The 22,722-nt window shown below is 39.7% G+C and overlaps 2 protein-coding genes across 2 annotated transcripts in view; one reads left to right on the top strand and one right to left on the bottom strand.

Annotated features, from left to right (window-relative positions):
* Positions 1-11,787, top strand: part of c6.2 (complement component 6, duplicate 2) — a gene marked incomplete at its 5' end in the record, with an annotated part of 12,187 nt that extends 400 nt beyond the window's left edge. Inside the window, 16 exons of the mRNA XM_079659970.1 lie at positions 150-309; positions 1,357-1,501; positions 2,201-2,342; positions 2,836-2,974; positions 3,402-3,596; positions 3,904-4,147; positions 4,696-4,818; positions 5,384-5,550; positions 5,913-6,138; positions 6,673-6,841; positions 7,389-7,500; positions 7,652-7,784; positions 7,926-8,120; positions 9,169-9,256; positions 9,672-9,916; positions 10,752-11,787. Coding sequence (XP_079516096.1) covers positions 150-309; positions 1,357-1,501; positions 2,201-2,342; positions 2,836-2,974; positions 3,402-3,596; positions 3,904-4,147; positions 4,696-4,818; positions 5,384-5,550; positions 5,913-6,138; positions 6,673-6,841; positions 7,389-7,500; positions 7,652-7,784; positions 7,926-8,120; positions 9,169-9,256; positions 9,672-9,916; positions 10,752-10,933 — 2,665 coding nt within the window. The 3' untranslated portion in view covers positions 10,934-11,787. The remainder of the gene's footprint in view (positions 1-149; positions 310-1,356; positions 1,502-2,200; positions 2,343-2,835; positions 2,975-3,401; positions 3,597-3,903; positions 4,148-4,695; positions 4,819-5,383; positions 5,551-5,912; positions 6,139-6,672; positions 6,842-7,388; positions 7,501-7,651; positions 7,785-7,925; positions 8,121-9,168; positions 9,257-9,671; positions 9,917-10,751) is intronic.
* A 397-nt stretch (positions 11,788-12,184) lies between these two features.
* On the bottom strand, positions 12,185-22,651 carry LOC307025235 (complement component C7). Its single transcript, XM_079659871.1, has 18 exons — positions 22,349-22,651; positions 22,006-22,067; positions 21,710-21,782; positions 21,088-21,229; positions 19,805-19,949; positions 19,380-19,518; positions 18,859-18,987; positions 17,973-18,216; positions 17,750-17,863; positions 17,470-17,636; positions 16,728-16,956; positions 15,999-16,167; positions 14,762-14,849; positions 14,548-14,680; positions 13,897-14,091; positions 13,595-13,691; positions 13,308-13,483; positions 12,185-12,576 (listed from the first exon to the last, which is right to left on the bottom strand). Exons 1-18 carry the CDS (start codon positions 22,391-22,393, stop codon positions 12,404-12,406), a joined length of 2,520 nt encoding a protein of 839 aa, XP_079515997.1. The 5' UTR covers positions 22,394-22,651; the 3' UTR covers positions 12,185-12,403.
* Between the last annotated feature and the right edge of the window lie 71 nt (positions 22,652-22,722).

Below are 22,722 nucleotides of genomic sequence, written 5' to 3'. Positions count from 1 at the left end.
AATGTGAAAAACAATTTCTTTCTTTCCTCTGCTGATTTCAGTTAGGATTGTGAAATACAAATGCCTGGTTCATACTGTATGATGCCAACATCTGCTGCATGTAAAACAGATTTTTTTATGTTTCTTTTTCTGTGTTTTATGTTTGACAGGAACATTAATTATAACGATGATTATTACTGGAAGAATAGCTGCAGTCAGCTGTGTGAGAAACAAGACAAGAGAGCTTGTAACGAGCAGAGCTGTCCGATCAACTGCCTGCTGACGGAGTTTGGGACGTGGTCCGACTGCTCGCCCTGCGCCCAGAAACAGGCAAGAACCAAAAACATTAAAAACACATTGATTTTGAGACGAGGGAACCAAAAGTGCTAAAATGCTAACTCAATTCTGGATTAAGGAATCATTCCTGTATATTGTATAGGTATGTGACACTACTTTTGTGAAGCTAAGACTTTGGTTAGCCCATTTCAAGCACCAACACATCTTGTCGACATAATGAAAGGTTGCCGTTGTTTTAAAAAGGTATTGAATAAATGACAATGAAATTAAAATTGAACATTTGTTTTAGCTTTTGGGCGCAAAATAATGTCTTTAGATGGTGCTTGAGGACAAACGGGTGTATCGTTAAAGAAAGGGTTGAGACTTTTCTGTGAATTGTGATATGAAGCTCATACTGTAGGTTTCATGGTTTATTAAAGTACCTAAGATATTTAAAAACCAAGAAACAGCCGTTAGACCTTATCGATTACTTAGTCATTGATTAAAACTTTAAAGGTCCCCATATTATACTGTTTTTCACTACTTAATTAAAGGTCTCAGATATATACAAACATGTTTCTGAAGTGTTTGGCTCGAAACACCAAACAGGTCATTGCAGCATTACCCATAATCCCATCTGTTTCAGCCCTGTTTCCAAAGTGCTGATTCTCTTTCTGTTAGTTTAGATGAAAATAAGGAGCCCCTCCCCACGCCCCTCTGAGAGATATTTGGTTAAAAAGAACACAATGGTGCTCTAGGAGGAGATTCAGGTGATAAGGTGTGTGGGGGGGGTGGGGGGGGGTTACCTTGGTTGGTGATTGGCTAATGGTTACACAAGCCAACAAATCGTTATGACATCATGAAGTGGCCAAAATCTGATCAGCTCATTTTCAAACAGGTTTTTATAGAAATGGATCAGGACAAAAAGAGAGAGAATCTTTTTTTCCTGAAACTTTCAGAATCTCTTTCCACAGAGGGGACACGTGTTGATGTATAAAAGACATGAAAGGGGATTTTGCATAATAGGTGACCTTTAAAGTGTACATTTAAATTGAATAAATACAAATCTTAACCAGTATTTCTCACATGTTGTTACCACAGTTTCGGACGCGGTCGGTCCAGAGGCCGTCCCAGTTTGGTGGATCGGCCTGCAGCGTGCAGCTGACGGAGGAGAGGCCCTGTTACCCCTCCACTGAGTGCAAGCTACCCCCCGTTGACTGCAGAGAAGACTTCAAGTGCGATAATGGTAATTAGACTTTGACTGGTGTGTAAAAGAAGCAACGCAAAACATCACACATGTACAATCTTCCAATGTGGTACATTTGTTATGTTTTAATGTTTTTTAATGCTAATTTTCCTAGCTGATTGAAGAAACAACAAACTGGAAAAAGCACACTTTTTTGAGGCTATTTCGTTTCCATAAAAAGCCTACTTTCACCCTACTGTTAATTCATCTCAAGTTAACCCCTTTCCAAACAAATATTTTTGTTCTTAAAGTCCTTTTTTTATTTCTCATACTTAATAAATCCCTACTTCTATATCATACTACACATTTTCCAGCAATTTTTTCCATCTATATTACAATTGTTTCTGTAGAACTTGAATGCCAAAATGTGTTTCTTTTTTTTGTACATGTGCGGTGTTCAAACATTCCCTCTGTCAATTCATTTGACTCCAATATGTAAACAGAATGAAAAAGGAATACAATAAAATGTTTTCTATGATCTGTTCTGTAAATGTATGCAAATAAGCACATCTTTAATAACATTAGTCTCATTTGTAAAACATTGTAATACAAAAATGCTTGTCTTTGTTCATCAATATATATATATATATATATATATATAATCAGCCAGGGAAGTTTCTTGGTGTTATTAATTTCTTTCTAATCACAGACACAGATAAAAACAAAAACAAAATGGTATCTTCTTCAAAACCTCCACAGGACGCTGCATAAACTCCACGTTAACGTGCAACAGGCAGAACGACTGTGGAGATAACTCGGATGAGAGGGACTGTGGCGACCTCAAAATTGTGTGTCCAGCGGAGAAGAGAGTGGCCCCCGGCGCTGACCTGGTGGGGGATGGGTGAGCTGATGGTCAGAAAGTCACTGCTGAGTTTACAGTTTTCCTAACATTTCTTTCAGCTGTGTTCATAAATACATTCCTTTCTGTCAAGTGCTCTTCTGGCATTTCTTACAACACAGAATTTCTATTAGTACAACTTGCACTGCTTCATCAAAAGTCCTGTACCACTGCTGCAAAGACCGAAACACAATTATATTTATTCAAATGCTTGTAAATGTTGTTTACATAATGTATACAATTTATATATTTTTAATACAAATGTTAGCGAACAATAAACTATTGAAATGTTTTATTTAAACTGTTTAAGATATCACATACAACAAACAATACTTAACTCTAACGTAAGCATATATTACATGCTTCAGTTTCTTGCTCTGCAAATTCTTTATACATCTGTTATCGACCAATCATTTTGGGCAGCCAATGGAATTTGGTGCTAATTGCACAAAACAGATTCCATGAGGTTTGACTTCCTACTGATTTGTTTGTGTAGGTTTGATGCTCTGGCAGAAGAGCGCAGGGCAGCGGTACTGGACAACATGTTTATGGGAGGAAGTTGCATCATCAAGAGACCTCCGACCACATTTCTTTACCACCGCGTCCCTCATAACTTTGAAAGTTTTGAAATTAAGGTACTATTAATAATTATTAATTGCAATAACTATTGGTTTCAAGCCCTCACCACCCACATCTCAGTGGCATCTGTTTCCGCCTGTTTCTGCTAGAATGTCCTAAACCAGAAACATAGTGACAGAAAAGTCGACACAATAATAATGATGGAACCCAAATGGAAGCTTGGCTCTTAAAGTGCTAAACTGCATTATACCTTTTTTGAAGGAACAAATATGACGACAATCTGACTATCTCAAGTAAAACTGGATCAACACATTCAGTGTCATTATTTCCATCTGCTGTAATATGTGTGGAAGAGCAGCTATGGATAGGGATTTGCAATCCTACACATATAGGCTTCAACGTTACAATTTGAAATTGGTTCAGCTATTTTGTTACTGTCTTTATTATTTTAGACTTTGATTTACAAACGTTCTGGTTGTAAAGGTCGGACAGCTGGAGGACTTCAGCATTGCGCCCGAGCCGCTGCACACCGAGTCTGTCCATAAGACATCGTCAGACTCCTCTACTCCCAACCAACAAAGTCGAAACAACTTTTTCTTCCCCATCTTTTACTTCAGTGGAAGATCTATGTCCCATAGCAGCTCTAACAAGGAAGCTTTTGAAGCTTCAAAGACAACGGTGAGTGACTCAAACAACAACAAACACATGTTAGCAATATAATTGTGAGAAGATTTATGAATGTGATGCATTAACTCATCCCTTAACACCATCCTAGAAATAAAAAAAGTGATGCCCGGTGAAAATGTCCCCGTTTTTCAAAAAGTGTCCTTAGATCACATGGTCTCATGGTCCCCACAATGTACATACGTGCACACATGTATACACACACACAACACACACATATATATATATATAGATATACGAATCTCTACACATGCATGCATTTCCATTTTTCCTGTTTTATGTCCTATATTTCCTTCCGTAGGACTCCAAGTTTTACAGAGTGCACCAGGTTCTTCCTGTATCCACGTTCAAGGTGAGGGACCCGGGGGACCTCGTCCTGTCCCTGCCTTTCCTCCGGTTCCTCCACGCTCTTCCTCTGGACTACAGTTACGCTCTCTACAGGGACATCTTCCAGCGTTTCGGCACACACTACTACAGCTCAGGGAAACTGGGAGGCCAATATGACCTGTTGTACCAGTACAGCCGAGAGGAGATCACCACTTCAGGTATTATAGCACAACCAGGTGGTCAAATCCGGAATTACACCCTGGGCTAAAGTCCAGACTGTTTCTGATGCTGCTTGGAAGGTATACATCATTTCCAACTTGATATCTAACTGATGTTGTGTTACTGTATGTCAAATACAGTATGTATTAACACATTTTCAAAAAGGCCAGTTAAATGTAACCCCAATTGAAAGGATTTCCATGTAAGAATGTTAAAGTTAACTTCCAAATACACAGATACGATGGAACAGGTTTTAAGATTGATTTTGCATTTGTTTTGAATTTCCATCAAAGGAGAAATGAAGTGAAAAGAGAATACATAATTGTTTCATTACTAAAATGGGCCTTGCAATGTACTTTTAGTTGAATAACTGTACCAATACTCACTACCATTGTGTACAAAATATAAAAGTCATATCTCGTGAAGCTATAAAAAGAACTGAGAAAAAAGTTGCGAAGCTTTAATATCTAAATGTAAAAGACTACGCTTACAGTGCTACAGTGTTTTGATTTCTTTGTTTCTGCGTCATGTTGCTCATCATCTCCAGGTGAAACAGAAGAGCACATCAAAAGCTGTCTGGGCCGAGAGTCCACCTGGACCATCATCCTCTACTCAGAACACAGCAGTGTAACCCGGTGCTCCGACGACAGGATGACGGAGAAATATCAAGGTGTGTTACTGATACTGACAGACAGCCCACTTTCTAGAACCAGAACTAAACATGGAGAAGCAGCGTTCAGTTCTTATGCTCCAAATATCTGGGACAAGCTCCCAGAAACATGCAGGTCCGCTGCAACTCTGACTGCTTTGAAATCCAGGCTGAACACTTTTCTTTTTGCCGCTTCTTTTAATGGATAAGATAAGATGGACCTTTATTAATCCCCGTGGGGAAATTCAGTAGTTTAACAGCAACAGGGTAAGAATGAAAAACAGGACAGCACATATTCACACAGATTAATACAATTAAAGATCAAATCAAAGATAAAAATAAAAATGATAAAAAATAAAAATGAAATAAGAGATTAATTAAAGGGAACATATATACATATTGGGTCATTTATACATATTAAGATATACTCGTATCTCACACTGAACTGTAACTTTTATTCATGTTCCTCAAGTTTTATTATCTTAATGCTCTTAATGGCTTTCATCTTGTAAAGCACTTTCTTGATTCCTAAGTCTGCTTTTCATTGCGTTCTGATCTGACCTTCACCGTGTTCCTTTTGGTCTAGGCTCGTACATTAAGGCAGCAGAGAAGTCTTTCTCCATGGCGAAAGGAGGTCGAGCTGGAGAGGCCGCGGCTCTGGCCTGGGAGAGGGAGCGCCCCGCCCCGGACTCAACGGTCTTTAAGAACTGGGCAAAGTCTGTTCTGGACAACCCTGCTGTGGTTGAATACAAAGTAATCAAATACCACTGAAATTCAAAATGACAAAACAACTCAATTCTACAAAAAGCTGATGTTGCCTTCTTGTCTCAGAATCAGAAACAGGTTTATTACCAAGTTTACACGTACGAGGAATTTGACTTGGTGTCGTGGTGCATACATAAAAGTAAAACAAGAATTCAAAACACAGGTAGAGAACTAGAAAAATATACAAAATATGGTCAAATATATATTTACATTGCAATGGAATGGAATAAGATGGAATAAACTATGGAATCAAAATCGGCAGTAATACAAAAAACAGATATTGTTGTAGCCTACATTGTGTGCATTGATGTAATGCATAGACTCTGAGTTGTCTGTCTGCATTCGTCCAGGTGCTTCCCATCATAGATCTGGTTCGGGGGATCCCTTGTGCCGCCACGAAGAGGAGAAACCTGAGGAAGGCCCTGCTGCAGTACATGGACGAGTTTGATACCTGCAAGTGCTCTCCGTGCCCCAACAACGGCAGGGCGGTTCTCTCCGGGACAGAGTGCAAGTGTGTTTGCCAAACCGGCACTTTTGGCACAAACTGTGAAAAACGAGCTCCGGACATTACTTCAGGTACAGCAGGACACAACGTCCGGATGAACAAGAAAATACAAGACAGCAAAGTATTGTTCAACATTTTTCTTTTCATGATCTTGAATTTGAATAAGGTAGACATTGCTTCTAGGAAATGCTGTCTTTCCCTTCGCTTTGGTACGGTGAGAATAACCATGAGCCTCAGAAAGTGTGGCTGTTAGGATGAAAGTCAAGGGCTTCAATTAGTGTTGTAAGAAAATCACAGTCTAATGTTGCAGCTGCAAGCATAACACAACTCCATACAATCAAAATTAATCCAAATGGTCCAGAATCTGAAAGTGATCTTTTTTCATTTAATTATGAACAACACACAGCCTTTGTTTTACCTCTCTCATAGTATAAATGTATGTGTTTACCTCCCTGACTTGCAAATTCATGAGTTTGATCTTATGTGTGAGATCATGTGAAGAACACTGCAGTCTGTAGGGTAGTACTTTAGACGTTTAAGCTAAAACACAGTTCCTTTTAAACTAGGTTTGGTTATGTTTTGGTACGGATTGATTTTCTCCACAGAGGTGGTGGATGGTTACTGGAGCTGCTGGGGGCCGTGGAGTCGTTGTGGAGCGATGATGAAAAGACATCGGACGAGACGGTGCGATAACCCCGCCCCCCTCAGAGGAGGCCAACCCTGCAAGGGCCCTGACAAACACGAGGACCCGTGTCACATCTCCATCTTTGAAAAGTAGGAAAAACAGTTTGGTTTGAATGTGTTGAGACATTATTGAAAAGTCAAGGAAAGTTAGACAGCTAGCATCAGATCCCATGGAGTAAAGTTAACTCAACATGGCATGGTGACCTCAATTTGACCCCAGTAGTTTAAAACTCAAGAAGATTATTATATTCCAAATTTTAACCAAAATGTATGTCTCTGGTGCTTTAGGTGTTGTTAGTTGACTACCTAAATAACCATTTAAATAAAACATTACCCCCAAAGACCCCTTTATGCATCCAGAATTCCTATTATGTGACTAACTAAAAATAAATAAATCACCATAAAATCTCACTGATTGAAATCAAATGTTAAAGTAAGATCATTTTGATGTTGTTAAGATTGTTTCTCTACACAATCTTATAAGCACACTTTGAATGCTGATTTATACACCATATATGTTGCTGCAGACATTTCAACTTACATTAACACAATTAGGTTGTAGTCAAGCTTGTATTTTCTCTTTTTACATAAGTGTATCATTTAGGATTTATTGCATGTTCCATGTTTTTGTGTCCAGACAGGTCACGTGTGACAATGATGACGACTTCACTATAGGCTGGAAGGACACGCTGCCACCTGGTGTGGAGGGCTGTCTGAGGCCACAGAGGCCCACCAACAGTTTCCTCAGGGTAACACTTACACTACACTTTCCACTAATTTAGTCCTAGAAAGGGTCAGCATTGTGACATCTAGCGCACATTGAAGCAGCTGCTCAGATCAAAGCTCCTATATTGGTGGCTAACCATGTAACTTAATACAAATAACTGCCTCCTCTGACAGAAAGCGAAACAGTATTATGACTTTGGTGAGGATGAGGAGTTCCAGTGCTTCACTGGCTTTGAACTGGAGGGCTTTCAGTTCATCAACTGTCTTCCTGATGGCACGTGGCAACAACCAAAAGGAAGATGCATCAGTAAGTTTGCCTTCTCACATGAAACGTTGTAAATTGGTAATCATACATCCACACATTCCTGACAGGTCATTCTCGATACACGCGAGGACTGTAATATTTCTGCTCCAGTGTGTCACATTGATTTCAAATCGTGATTCTCAGGGAAACTGTGCCTTCCTCCTGAGACCCCTGAAGGCATGACGCTGTTCCCCACCAAAGAGCAGTACAGAGTGGGGGAATCAGTTGGACTGAACTGTGACGAGTCGCGCCTGAGACCGATGCCATCTGGCTTTTACAAATGCAGCGACAGCCTCATCTGGGAGCCTCCCCTACCTGCTGACCTACGCTGCTCAGATGGTACAGTAGATTACTCTTTTTGAGATCCCAGAGTCATGCAAATGTAGAAACAAAACTTCCTGAACCAATGCTTTTAATCAGGGCCGGCCCTGCTTTTAATGCAGGGTTCTCACAAAGAAGCTGAAAGAAAGAGAGATTCCCATGTTTTTTGCAATGCGTCAGTCTAATATAATATAATAATAATAATAAAAGATTGTGTGTGTTAGATACAAACATATTTCTGAATCTTAATCCATGTATATCATGATTATTATTTATTTGAAGTTTTTGCAACTAAAAATGTAGCAAGAGTTCAAGTCAACATGTCCCTTATGGACAAAATTACTGAATTTATTGTCTTTCTTCTGTTCATCTGAAACGTTATCCAGAGTTTTAGCACTGTGATTCAATTAAAACTGGTCCGTAAGACGTGTTGTCAGACCACATAACTTAAAAAGAGTTTGGATTTTTATGAAAACTGCCGTAACGAGAAGCTAGATAAATATTAAGTTTGAAAACACTTCCATTAAAGCACAATCTTTGTAAGCTCTTCAATGGCCGGGAAACCATAACTTCTGCTACGCTTAGTGAAAACCGTCCTGCATGAGAATTTTGCTTTATCATCATTGTTTTCCAGTGGTGTAGTGGGGATTTTTTTACTGGGTGGACGGGGGCGGGAGACACTATGGACGCACTCGTGAACTGTCAACGGGGGGGTACACTGTGTGTGGACCTCTGTGTCGCCTGTCAGCGCAACTTACATGATGCCGTTTAGACAATATAATAATAAAGGGCTGTGCCGGCCGTCAATCATGGCGAGTATCTTTCGTGCGCACTGTCACGCTTCACAGATAAGGAGTAGCTGGTTGGTTTGGAAAACTCACATCTGGTTCCCCGCCTCTGAGTAGCACGCAGCTGTGTTCCCTTACTCCCATACGTGGGAAATATCCAGGACTGTGTCCCGCAAACTAAATAAGACAGACCCAAATGGGGCTCGGGTTTTGTGTGTAAAATACTATGCATGAATGAGACAGCTAAAATCTGGTTTCTGTGTACTTCCTGTTTGCAGAGGAACCGTTTGTTCCTGAGAGTCGGTGCGGGCCAGGAGAGAAACTGCAGAACTCTAAATGTGTCTGCATTCAAAGAGAGAGCTGCCTGTACGTTTTGCTCAATCATTATTCTATCATTCTATCTATATTTCAAGTTACTCTTATTTATTCATTATTCATTAATTGTTTTCAATAAAATCAATGTCACTTTGTTATTGTACATATTTATCAAATATTATTCAATGTTCTTTATATTTCTTTTTATAAATGTATTTATCCTTATGTGAATCACATTTAGTTGCATTTAATCCATTGTGGTGCATAAAACAAATATATACAAATATTGTATTTCTACGATTTTATTTGCGCATTTCATATAACAAAAATCTGTGTGTGTGTGTGTGTGTGTGTGTGTGTGTGTGTGTGTGTGTGTGTGTGTGTGTGTGTGTGTGTGTGTGTGTGTGTGTGTGTGTGTGTGTGTGTGTGTGTGTGTGTGTGTGTGTGTGTGTGCGTGTGTGTGCAGTTCACAACCCGAGACTCTGTGTATCCTGAACATTGACCTCGGTGTTACCGTGGCGATGTCCCTCTGCTCCTTCCATGCCGGTCGTTGCCACAGCGATCCGCTCTTCTTCGTCAGCGAGGGGTCATGTGACGAGGTGGATGCAGCTAAACTGGAGTGGGCCAACTTCAGAGCCAACATGTCCTCCAAGAGCTCGGCTCAGGAGCCCTGTAACCTCGACACGTGTTACGAATGGGAGACCTGCTCTGGTGAGTTGGTCGGACACAAAACATTTTACATTAAGATTTTGCATTGATTCGAATAAATGATTTAGACAGATCTATTACTTTGTTTTTAAATGCTATTTTCTTTTTATTCTGATGTGTTATGATGATTAAACCTTACCAGTGTGAGACGACCAACTGAGGTTCAATAAAGTAATTTTAGCCAGCCTACGAATAAAGGGACTGTTAATTTTGTGTATTTGTTCATTTTTATCGCAATAAGTCAAACAGTTTTTTTTCAGGCTAGTTTTATTCTACTAAAAGTCTCTGCATTTTTCTTTTTTTAGTGATGAACATAAAGAGACATTTTAGTCAAGTCTTTTTTACTGCATTTAGTACCGGCATTAGTTGTCTTTTTCATGAACTATATTGAATTTTGATATACTAAGAGTTGGCGTTTAATGAAAATCTGTGCCGAATCGTCCTCGTCTTGTCATAGTCATGGAAAAAAAGGTTGTTGACGAACATACAGTATGTTGTCATAGTTTCCGTCTCTGCTCACGGAAGCAAACCCTTAAGCTGTAATATGTTTTGTGAACATTTGTCTTGTTTTGGTTGTGCTCATGTTTTCAGAGTGTATCCAGCAGATGTTTTTTAATTACCATTACTGACCAAATACAGTAATGGCAAAAACGGTGTAAAAATAATCAAATGTTCCTTTACACTTTGAGATAAACTCACTAGAATTGCTTCATCATTTTTTAAGTTTTATTGTTAGCTTGCAGTCACTCATAGTGTTTCAGCATGGATTCTTCATTCATCAAAGTGGTTTTCACATTTATATCGTTAAAAAAAAACGTTAACTCTCGTCTGTTCCCAGCATTGAAGAAGTGTGCCTGCAAAGCTGCTCGGGACTGCCCCAGAGGTGAAGCCAACATGTTCTGTGTGAAGCTGACCCGGACCCAGATGACTCGCAGCATGGACCTGTGCTCCATGGCCGCCCTCAAATGCATCAACTACCAGTTTGAGATTCTCAATGAAGGCGTCTGTGAGTCCAGATGATCCTTCATGTGCTTTTCTATGAATCCATCTAAACATCTGACTGTATTGTCATAAGCATATCTTGCACAATGTTATTATGTTACTCATACACTTATACAACTGGAATGGCAAGCAAGTATACTTGGGTTCAAAGATCAAGAGTAAGTAACTCCAACCAACCCTAACCCTTATCAAAGGCACACCTAACTGCTCCAAATGGAAAGCAAATAATGTTGCTAAATTGAGAACAATTGTAAATTATGGAAGTAATCATTCTAAGTATATTTTTAATAGAAGATTTGTTTTTTTAAAGGTCAATGAATCCAAGATGGTGCTTCCATAAAATCCAGAAGTTTATGATATCAACCTTATGTCAAGTAGAATGATTGTGTAAAAACGACATCTCTGATTGGTTGAACTTGCGTTACCATGGAAATGTTTGGTGAGGGAACATGCCAACAGCGTCTCCTCCATTGTACTCCCTCAGATTAGAAAGGTGACTACATTTTGACTTGTTTGGAACTGTTCTCCTGTAAGGAAAAAGTTAACAAAAATGTATTTCTGAAAAAAGTTGTGGCGAAACAAGCCGTGCAGTTGCAGAATCTGCCTTCATTTTAGATTGACAACGGTTATTTTAAAATGTTATAGTTCCAAGTTCACATTCACAATGGTTTATCTCATATAATAGTATAGTGTTTCCTAGAATCCAATGTGTTATAGTAATTAGGTCCATGCTTAATATTCAATGCAAAGGCCTTTCCATATCCATTTGCACATATCAACTCTGGCCAAGGCATAAAGCGTATTTGAGGCTTTCATACAGCTTTTCTTATGCGATACTTCAAAATGCGCATTAAAGTTGTGAATGGAAACAAGTCCCTGGGTCGGAATCTTACTTGTCTGATTTCATATGTGTTGGGAAATATAACTGTATCAATTGTAATGTTAGTAAGTAATAAGCTATCACTATGCTTTCATAATTATTTTTGAAAACTCTTGAGTTCTTTTGGATTGAACTTGAATAATTTCACTCTAAAGACACATTTTTCTCTAATATTTTCTTCTTTCCACTGGTCCAACATACTTTTGAAAAACACAGACTTCCATAACTGTAGGGTCTTAAAAACAAAGGTACATTTAGAGATCTAAAATGTATTGAAATGATTCATTAACACGTTATTTGTTATCATAACTTTTGATTCATAACTAATAATTGGCAAAAGAGTTTGGTTCATAAGTCTTTATATAATAAAACAAAGCCAAGAGACCAAAAACGTAGTCGAAGTATTTTTATTTGATTGATTTTATGATTGAAGATTTTCTCTTAGGTTTAGAAAATAAGCTTATGTAAATATGTGTATGCAAATGAAAATACAAAAAGGCACATGATTTATATAATTCAAGTGTTATAAAAAAAAGAAATTCTATTTACAATTAATTGAAAACAACATGTCCCTCCTTTATGTACAGAGTGAGAGAGCTCAGCCATTTTTATTCTGGACAAGCCTCGAGACCGACAACATGGACCTGCTCATTAGCACAGCGTCTGGCCCCCACCTCACATTCAGTCATCGTCTTGGCAACGCTGTCATCACTGGTTTTGGTGCAAAGGGGGGCGGAGTCTGTCGGGCAGTCTGACACGTTCTGACACACGCATTTTGATTCTAGAATTGAAAAAACAAACAATTATATAATGATGCAGTTACACCACATGTTAAATAATTAAATTAATCTTTTGAACATTATTCCTATCGCTTCCTGAAATCAGGAAATCACATCGCTAATAACTGAGCAAAAGAACACCCAGTCAGCCAATTGAGTCATAAACTCGCAGGTTTGACTTATTTGGCAGAAAATGATGGTGAATGGTAAATTATTACCCAACATCCATGACAGTTTACAGACCTACTTAGTGATTCAATGACATAGTATTCATGAGATGTTGCTAATGTTCAATTATGCTAATTAGAAACTATTTGGCTAATGCATAAGAGTTTGGATTTTTGGAGCCATGGCCCCAATCCAACAATAGTTTTTAGGCTGCCGATCAAATAATCTTTTAGTCCAAAATGATTATCTTTCACACTATTGACGTTCAGGATAATGGGCCTTTAGAATAATCGGATGGCATTTTATCCGTAACAATTTTCCGACTTTTTCTTTATGCAATTTCTTTTTAAATGAGTGACTTTCAGATTTTTCAGTGCAACTTTTCAGGGCCAATGTTTTCTTCTTCAGTTAAAGTATGTTTTTTTTTTAAATATGTAGTCATTGTCCTGAACCCATTTTTGATGTATTGTCCCAACAAACTTGATGTACAGATTAGTACCATATTAATATCCATGTCAAAACAACGACAATAAGCTCCAAGGTGTAATAAATAGGATTTACTCACCCTGACAAACTGTCCCCGGTTTGCAGTCCTCACAGGACAGGGACAGCTCTTGTGGCCCGTCACAGTCTGTCGCTAACTCGAAGCTCCGCCCCAAACAGCGCAGCGCTCCGAGCTGACAAAGACTGAGTACTCGGGTTCGGCTTGAACCGAGTCTGGCACACAGCTGCAGAGAAGTCCTAAAGTGGGCAATAGAGGAAAACAATCGTTACATATATTTTCTACGTAGTTCTAAAAAAAAGCCTTTCCCTGTGCATGACAATAATATGATTATCAAAAATAATACTTACGAGCACTGAGATGGCATTTTACACACACACTCAGTTTTTCCTATGTTCTCCCAAGGCTTACATTTCAGGCCAGGTGGAAGAGTGGGACCTGAGAGCACTGAGGAGGTAGAGGTAAACTGGATTCAATATTTGACTGACATGCACAATTCCATTCCAAATACATTAAAATGTTGCTTCAAAACAGATCAGGGTTGCAGTAAAACATAATTATTTCATTGTATTTATGCTCCCAGGGGCAAAAGCTGCTAGCAAACAGATATATTTACACTTTCACATTGAACCTGAGAGTTAATGCAATGTACCTGCTTTACAATGAGCCCTGGCCGGTGAAGGAGACCACTGCAGACTGGGACTGCACATGATCTCTGACACCTCCTCCGTGTCCAGCACCGACCCCACAGGACAGGACAGGGACACTCTATGTCCAATCTGATAGGCTGCCTCGATAGGGGTGGCTATGATGTCACTGTTGAGTAGAGGAAACCCACATGTGGCACCTGAGATGGGAGGAGGGGAACGTTTACCAAGAAGAACTGAGGACATAACACAGCACTGGGATTTCTAGAGGTGCATAAAAGGGACACGTAGAAAATCTTTAGACATTTTTAATCTTCATCTTAATCCACATTTGCGTAAAAATAAAAAAGGAGTGACATACAAAAATGCTGACTGTCTAATGGTACAGTAACCATGACAAAAATACTCAATTTTGGTTGAGTTAGTAAGCACTAGCTAAAAGGACTATGGCAATGAGGCTGCCCTTTTGAGTTAATCTGGGGTTTAGGGCCTTGAAACACATCTCAGTAACTATCAGATGGATTTGGATTTGGTGCCTACAAAATCCCAACTTTCTTTATTGAATCGTTTAAAGTAAAGTCGTTCCTGAGATATATCGCTAATAAACTAATAATAAAGCCAGATACATAACCTCCCTGACAGAGTGAAAGACGTACTTTTACAAACCGGCGATTCTGTCCTCCACTTCTGGGTTTCAGTGCATTGAGCCACAGCGCCTCCAATAAGGTAATAACCATCAATGCAGGAGTATTGCACCGTGTTTCCAACCAGGTAAAAGTCCCTGGGATTCTGAGAAAATAAAACTCCAGTGTATTTATAATACAGTAACTGGAACAACCTTTATAAACGGCATCAATCAAGCAAACCCACCTCAATATATCCGTTCCTGAGGTTTGGAGGCGCTCCACATGTCTTTGGTGGAGTCACTGGGAGACCGAAGCACTGAGGCTCCATCGTCCTGCACACAAAAGGTTTACAGTGAGAATTAAAACACTGACACCACCTTTTGCGAATTGTATTGTATAATTAGGGTATTTAATGTGTAGACTGGCTCTACAGTGCCTCACTATCACCTCTTGAGGAATACATGGGAAAACAAGAGAGGACAGGCTAGTGCAAGTTAGCTATCTTATCATGCTAACTTAAGTAGATATGTTAAGAAGACATAGACATCTTTGACATAACATCCAAAATGTACGCTCTCCACTTGTTGATAATGTTCTTTTGATAATGTATATTAATAATAAAATAATAATGCATTACATTTTTTTTATTAGAGCGCTTTTACAGGTGCTCAAAGCGCTTTACAAATACACATTACACATATTAGACATGTAAGAGTCATTACTGTGGACATTACCCACAGGAGCAAATGCGGGTAAAGTGTCTTGCCCAAGGACACAACGGCCTGACGCAGTGGCGGCCGAGGCGGGATTCGAACTGGAGTTCACCAACGCAATATTATGGCATATTTTACACATACTTGCCGACCTTTAGACCTCAGAAATCGGGAGCATTTCAAAATGCAAAATTGGGGGGGGGGGGGTGTGCTAGTGGATCGCCGGAGCTGTTAGATTAACTTTAACATGCTTATTGTATGTGTAAGTGCACTGCCTTGCGGCCTGTAGCACCGTCCTTGGAAAGGAGTGAGCAGAGAGTAGTTGTCGATTCTTGTTCTGTTTTCTGTGAATATCTGCCTCACCCTCTCAGACTTTGGGTTGCGCGCGCTGCTAAAGAGACGTGTTACCATGGAAACCAAACAATGGTGTAGCTGTATTAAAGTCCGAGTGGAAACAGTCGTGTGTAAATTTGATTTTGTCAGAAATCGGGAGAAATGCGGGAGAAATATGACCCCGGGAGGAAACCGGGAGAGGGCAATGAAATCGGGAGTCTCCCGCGAAAATCGGGAGGGTTGACAAGTATTCTTACACATTGTACCTTTAATAAACCACTTCTACTGTATGTGTATAATCAATACATCATTAAATACATTACATCTTCTGTTATATTATGAAAAGCAAGTGAGAAAATCTATGGGTTTGCTTTGGGGTCATATATTTGGGATACATACACCCTGTTTCCCACAAGTTCCTGTGCATAAACTTACTGTAAGTACCGGATGTCTGGCTCCTCACAAGGCTTCACTTCCGACCACTCTCCGATGCAGTGCTGGCCATTCCTGGGGGCGGGGTTTTCGCATCTTCGGGTCCTTGTCTTTTTACTTCCAAAGCAGGTTCCCCAGGAAGACCAGCAGGTCCAGCTGCCATCGATCACACCTGAGGGAAAAAATAAACATCATCTTTGCCGTTCTTTCATTGACTGGACTGCATGGTAACATAAACGTACATTTTTAACCTTTTTTTCCGGATAGATCTTATAGAAATAACTTGCTGTTTGAAGACAATAAAGGAAAGTGGGTTGGACGTATTTGAACTTTGAATCTGGATTACATTTTTGTAATCTCAGGATTTTCTAAGCACTTTCTTTACAATGCTATTAAATCTTCCAGTTACTGGTGAGGCTTTTTGCTCTTAAACTCGTAACCCCACTTCAAAGTATGATCACTGATTACATTTGAGAATTTTAACTTTTCTTTAGTTTAGAAAGTTGTTTTGCTTTCCTGTAAGCTTTTTGTATTGTAAGAATGAAAATGACAAATGTTCATGGATGTTTGTTCTTATGCAACCTTTGAAAGATTATGTTTCGATTTAGAAGTGCTTTTTGTCACTATTGTTTCTATGATAATGCTATCAGTGACATGTATCTTGTGACATTTGATCTTCATTGAATCTGGATGTATCATTTTCATCCCAAACTAATTCCAAGTTCTGTGTACCTGGTTGTTCACCAATCACAGCTCCCTGTTCACAGGCGTGGCCCGATGTTCCCGGCCGGCAGGCACAGTGACACTCGGACCCCGTCAGCAGCGGCTTCCCGTTGTTCTGGCAGGGCCTGCAGTGACAGGGATGCTCCTCCGACAGGTACTCCTCTAAGGCTCTTTTCAGGTGGACTTTCTTTAAACCTGCACACTGCACTTCCTTCACCAGCTCATACAGAGGACGCAGCTGGAAAACAAGTGTACACTTTACAACTGTGCAAGTATAGAAAACATTTATACACAGATAATGTACAAACCACGGGGCAACCCCTGATTCTGAAAACTAAAGCCAATGCATCGTTTGTTAAAACTGCATTCTCTCTAATGGCCAACAGGGGAAGACTCAACTGGTTTAAAAGAGTGCTATTGATATTCAAGTCCAAATATGGTTTTAAATAAGCTGGACTAATAGTAGTTATCCTGTTAGAAAAGGAAAAGTTGTTTTTGTCTTTTTTGACAGAGCATGCTCATTAATTAAAGAAAAACGTATATCAAATTTGAATGTTAATCCTGCCAGTATTTTCTACTTAAATTGCAAACGCGCCATGCTGAAATTACAAAATGGATAGGAGCAGCAACATAATCAAAGGGGGGTGGGATTTGGTGAAGGGTTAGTTAAGCTCGATCAACTAATCAAACAATAATTAATAAACATCCAGATGACAGCTGACAACCAGCTGTGAACCAGCTCACTGTATACCTTCATGTCTATGACTTCAGGGAAGTCTTTGACAGACGAGGCCCAGTTGTCATAGATTTCTCCGTTAGCTTCTGGGTTATCAAGATCCAGGAAAGACAAAGCGCCCGTCAAAGCCGTATCTCCCCCAAACACTTTGACCTTGATGGGCATGTTGTTTACTTTGTTTCCTGAAGGCAAAAGGCAAAAGAGATTTCAGTCCAACTTGACAAAAAACATTTGCATAACTGTGTTCTTTGACACTTCAGGGCAAACCTTTAAATAAGGATGTTCTGTTACTTACCATGACTGGAGGATAAAGATTTTGTCAGTTTTTCACAGGTTGTCGTGACTTTCTTTCTAAAGAAGCGGCGTTTCACCTTTCTCCAACACCTCTGGTAGTCTATATTTGTTGTACCTTTACACAAACAAGAAAACAAATTCCAAAAGTCCATGATATTCTGCATCAAGACTTCTAGATAAGGCACTCTCAAAAGTGAGGGTTTAATTCTTATCAAAGCTCTTACTTGTTGAATCGAGTGCCTGACGGTCTAACTCCAACAAGGCTTGGTATTCGCCTCCGAGTTTGCCCTCAGAAAGGTAATGTGTGCCGTATATCTCAAACAGCTGGCGGTAAGCAGAGTAGTCATACGTGTACGGCAGCGAGGACAGGGCCTTCCAGAAACCTTCAGCCAGAGTCAGATACTGAGGCGCAGAGTTTTGGAACTGGGCCAGCTCCACTTTATTCTTCAGGATTATAAGTCTGTAGGCCTGGACGATTGACACCAAAACACCAAGAAGTCATTATTTGTATACTTCTACATACACCTTTAAAGGTCCCCTATTATGCTGTTTTTCATCAATATATTATAGGTCTCAGATATATACAAAACATGTCTCTGAAGTGTTTGGCTCCAAACACCAAACAGATCATTACAGCATCCCATAATCCCCTCTGTTTCAGCCCTGTTTCCAAAGTGCTGATTCTCTGTCTGTTACTTTAGATGAAAATAAGGAGCCCCTCCCCACGCCCCTCTGAGAGACATTTGGTTACAAAGAACTCAATGGTGCTCTAGGAGGAGATTCAGGTGATAAGGTGGGCGGGGGTTACCTTGGTTGCTGAATGGCTAATGGTTACACAAGCCAACAAATCGTTATGACATCATAAAGTGGCCAAAATCTGATCGGCTTGTTTTCAGACAGGTTTTTATAGAAATGGATCAAAAAGAGAGAGAATCTTTTTTTCCTGAAACTTTCAGAGTCTCTTTACACAGAGGGGACACATGTTGATGTAGAAGAGACATGAAGAAGTGGATTTTGCATAATAGGTGAATAATAGGTTTAAAGCAACTAGTCACAAAGTCCAAGAAGAGCCATATCAATGGTTTCACTCTAAATACGTTTTGTCATTACCTTATTGTCAGTGAGCTCTTTGTGGAAACTACGACGGTCGTGTCCCACCAAGGCGTTGGCCTGGATGTGCTGGATGTAGGACCAGGAGCTCTCGTAGGATTCATCGCTGTTTTCATTTTCTACAGTCACCTGCAGCACAAACAGAGTTCAGCGTTTGGTTTCATTAGCGTAGCTGCTGAAAGCTTATTGTGCCATATTGTTTGCCATGCTAGCTGCTAGTCCTTAGGGATTTATGACAAGACAAATCTGATGATCCTATAGAATGTGATTAATTGCCTTAGATAAAACTACCTAACTGTATATACAGCAGGTACAAACTAATCATCTACATCAGTTAGAGGGGCCCATTATGCTTTTTGGGGTTTTCCCTTTTCCTGTAGAGTGTTCTATAGGTTGTTATAATACACCGGTATAGAATGTTTACTTCAGTTGGATGATAAAAGACACATTCAATTATTAATTCACAGTGCAATACTAAATCATATCATATTGGCTCCTTATCTGTGAACATAAACACTCACCTCAAAGTTGTACCTGAGGATGTTCTGTGACAGTCGGAAAGAGTCTTGATGGTCCCCACTGAACACCTTCCTGCACTGCCCTCCGAAGCTCAGAGTGTTGATCACACCTGCTCTCAGTTTGCCTGTTAACACGTTGTACCTGTAAAGAATGACACAAAAAACGAATTAAAGAACTCTTATTAAGTAGATCTGTGGTTCTAACCCTTTTTTTAAGCGACACTTTGTTTTTTGAAGTACACTGACCACCTTGGATTAAGTGATGTGTTTCAACAGAAACAAATGAAACTCCCCGGGAAACGTTTGCGATCCCTTGTGGACGTTAAGACCCCAATGTTCGGAGCCAATGTATAGGCAACAATTTCACCCCAAATATGACGATTACAAGCCTATATCACACTCATGTTGTTGGAGTTGAACCTACTCACCCTCTGCCTGTGACGCCGGAGTTTGGAGGCGTTTTGTCGAGGTCACATGAGTACTGGCTGTTGTCTCCATCACAGTTCCTCTCATCCAGACCATCCTCACAGTCCTGGTCTCCGTTGCACACCAGAGACTGGCTGATACACTGACCTGCGTTGTTTAATGTTTTCAGTAAAGACAATTTATTCTACAATACATAATTTAGAAAACACATTTGAAAAGCTACCTCTATTATAATATTGGTAAAGTCTTGCTGAATATAAGAAAGTGTAAGAAAGTATTGCAACAACTGAGACAATCTGGTATGAGCAAAGCCTAACCAAAAGATTAGCATTCCTGGGCAAATTTAAATTAATGGTAATGTTTTGTTAACTGAAATTTGTTTTGGGGTTTTATGAAATAAAAAAACATACTATGAAGGGGATAAAGTTCTAAGATAAAAACATGAAGAAGATGTGGTAGCAAACCATAAATAACAAGATACCCAAGCATTCTTTATTGAATGAGACTTAGAAACATGTTCAGTGTAGTAATAAAACAAGAGATACATTGAGTCATTCTGTCAACTTCTATCAAATCTGCCCTTTTAAGGCGCCCCCTGTTGGCTCTTTGAAAGAATGCATATTTAGAGCACTTATACATTGACTGCACTTTTCAGATTTGATTAGGTAAACAATCAGTGATGTAAAAATCAAGGTACTTGCAAACCTTGGGACCTCAGACATAGGGAGCATTTCAAAACCACCGCGGGGGGGGGGGGGGGGGGGAGGGGGGGGGTGCTAGTGGATCGCCGGAGCTGTATTAGATTAACATTAACATGCTTGTGGTAGTTGTAAGTGCACTGTCTGGTCTTGTCTTGATGGAGCAAATGTGTGGGCTGGACCTGTATTATAGGAAAGGAGTGAGCAGAGGGTAGAGTTGTTGATTCTTGTTCTGTTTTCTTTGACTATCTGCCTCACCCTCTCAGAATTTCAGTTTCACGCGCTACTAAAGAGACGCGCTACCATGGAAACCAAACAATGGTGTAGCTGAATTAAAGTCCGGGTGGAAACAGTCCTGAGTAAATCGGATTTAGTCAGAAATCGGGAGAAATGCGGGAGAAATATGCCCCCGGGAGGAAACCGGGAGAGGGCAATGAAATCGGGAGTCTCCCGCGAAAATCGGGAGGGTTGGCAAGTATGAGGTAGAAGCATCTGACTTTTTTGTAATCCGTGAAGTGGTCCCCCATAGGCCAATTAAAAAATGCAGGTTAGAGTCACTTCCACATTTAGCTAAATACACAACATACCAGAGGTACAGCAGAACCGGTCTCCACAGCCTGTTGCCAGGGGACATCCTTTCTTTGAGACACATGGCTGTGCTTGTGTGGCTTCTCCTGAACATGGCGCACCCCCAAATTGGGCGTACACCTCCACAGGGCGGGTCCGCACCTAAGAGAGGAAAAAAACATTAACTTGAAATAATCACTTTATTTCCCAATGTTTTGCAACTTATTGCCGTGAAGCTTTTTTCAGAGTCACTATTGTGTTTTTTCGACATGGAAGCAGACACTTTTTGATTAAAACATATATAAACATACAATTATGTTTTTCAAAATTTTGAGGGACCCTATTTGCATAACCTACCACACAACATGAATTGAGAGCCTTCCCCCAAGTTCAGAAAGTCATGCCAGGTTAAATCAATAATATGTTGCAACAAATATTACGTAATTTTATCACAGTGGATATGCTTACTAGGATAAATTATAAATCTGCACAAATAGTTCACATTAAGTTAATCCAAGGTTTTCTGCAACACAAATCTTGCTAATGAGCAATAGCAGCCATCTTTATTTATGTAACCCCAGTCTGCATTTTGTATAGGCACTGAAATGAAAACCTATACAAAGGATTTGTGGTTTAAAGTACCTTTGTCCTGGAGCAGCCATCACACTCTGACCACTCTCCATAAGACCCCCACCTGCAGTCAACATGCTGACAGCTAATAGAGAAAGACATGGACAATATAAAACAATATTCATCTTGTATTTGTCGCTTGAGAATGAACAGAAAAGTATTAATCCTTTTTTTTTTTTTTAAGCTGCATTCTTGGTTCCCAGGAATGTTGATAGTGTGGAGAAGAGAGACATTGTTTCCACTATTAATACATTACTACAAGCGATACTATTGCAGTAAGATGTTAGGACAGTTGTGTGTACACCTACCATACAGGACATATAAGGACGACCAACAATGCAAAAGAAGACAGAACTGCAACCAAATCCATCTGTACACCGAAAACAGGAAAACTGTTAGCTCAATTCAGTTTGCTCTACATTGATTATGTAGAGCAAACTGATATACTCTAATGAACAGACGTTAGTTCATGAGTTAGTGAGTGGTGACAGTAGGAATTTATGTATTGCTATCAATTGGAAAGGGATAACAGAAATACAAATTGTAGTGTAGATAAACTCAGAGACAGTTTTAAGGTAACTGACATATAACACTGTCCATTTGTCGATATCATTGTAGCATCATAAATAATAAATGTGTGGTTTACAGTACCTTCACGATGTGCTTCTCAGAATATGGTCCTCTTGTCTGATCCATTGGAAAACACTGGTTATACAATCAGCAGAGTGCAGACTATTCAACACAACCCAGAGTACAGGAATTCCCAAACTGAAGAAACTCTAATCTGTACAGCCAGATTTGTAATGCCTCTGGGTCATGAACACAAACCCAGTGTTCTTTTCCACAGCTTCAGTCCAAGGCCAGTGTTATTGCTCTTTTATCTCAAACTATGACTTTATTTCCAGTAACACTATTCATAAGCCTGTTTGCTTTGAGTGCTAAAGTGTACAAAAATAATAGTTAGGAAATCTGTTCTTTTGTGAAAACAGTCACATTTGGGGTGTGACAGGAATAGTTGCATCATA

The sequence above is a fragment of the Notothenia rossii genome, assembly GCF_949606895.1.
Source record: "Notothenia rossii genome assembly, chromosome: 11".
Classification (NCBI taxonomy): domain Eukaryota; kingdom Metazoa; phylum Chordata; class Actinopteri; order Perciformes; family Nototheniidae; genus Notothenia; species Notothenia rossii.
Note: the sequence above shows the minus strand (reverse complement) of the source record. Positions and strands in the feature narration are given on the sequence as shown.

Bases quoted from the DNA above. Each gene is read 5' to 3' on its own strand.
- LOC307025235 (XM_079659871.1), bottom strand. From the start codon at position 22,393: ATGGATCAGACAAGAGGACCATATTCTGAGAAGCACATCGTGAAG. The intron at 21,783-22,005 runs GTAGGTGTACAC...TTTCTCTATTAG, and splicing joins GTCCTTATATGTCCTGTATG to CTGTCAGCATGTTGACTGCA. The intron at 17,637-17,749 runs GTAAGTAACAGA...TTTTGCCTTCAG, and splicing joins ATCTTTATCCTCCAGTCATG to GAAACAAAGTAAACAACATG.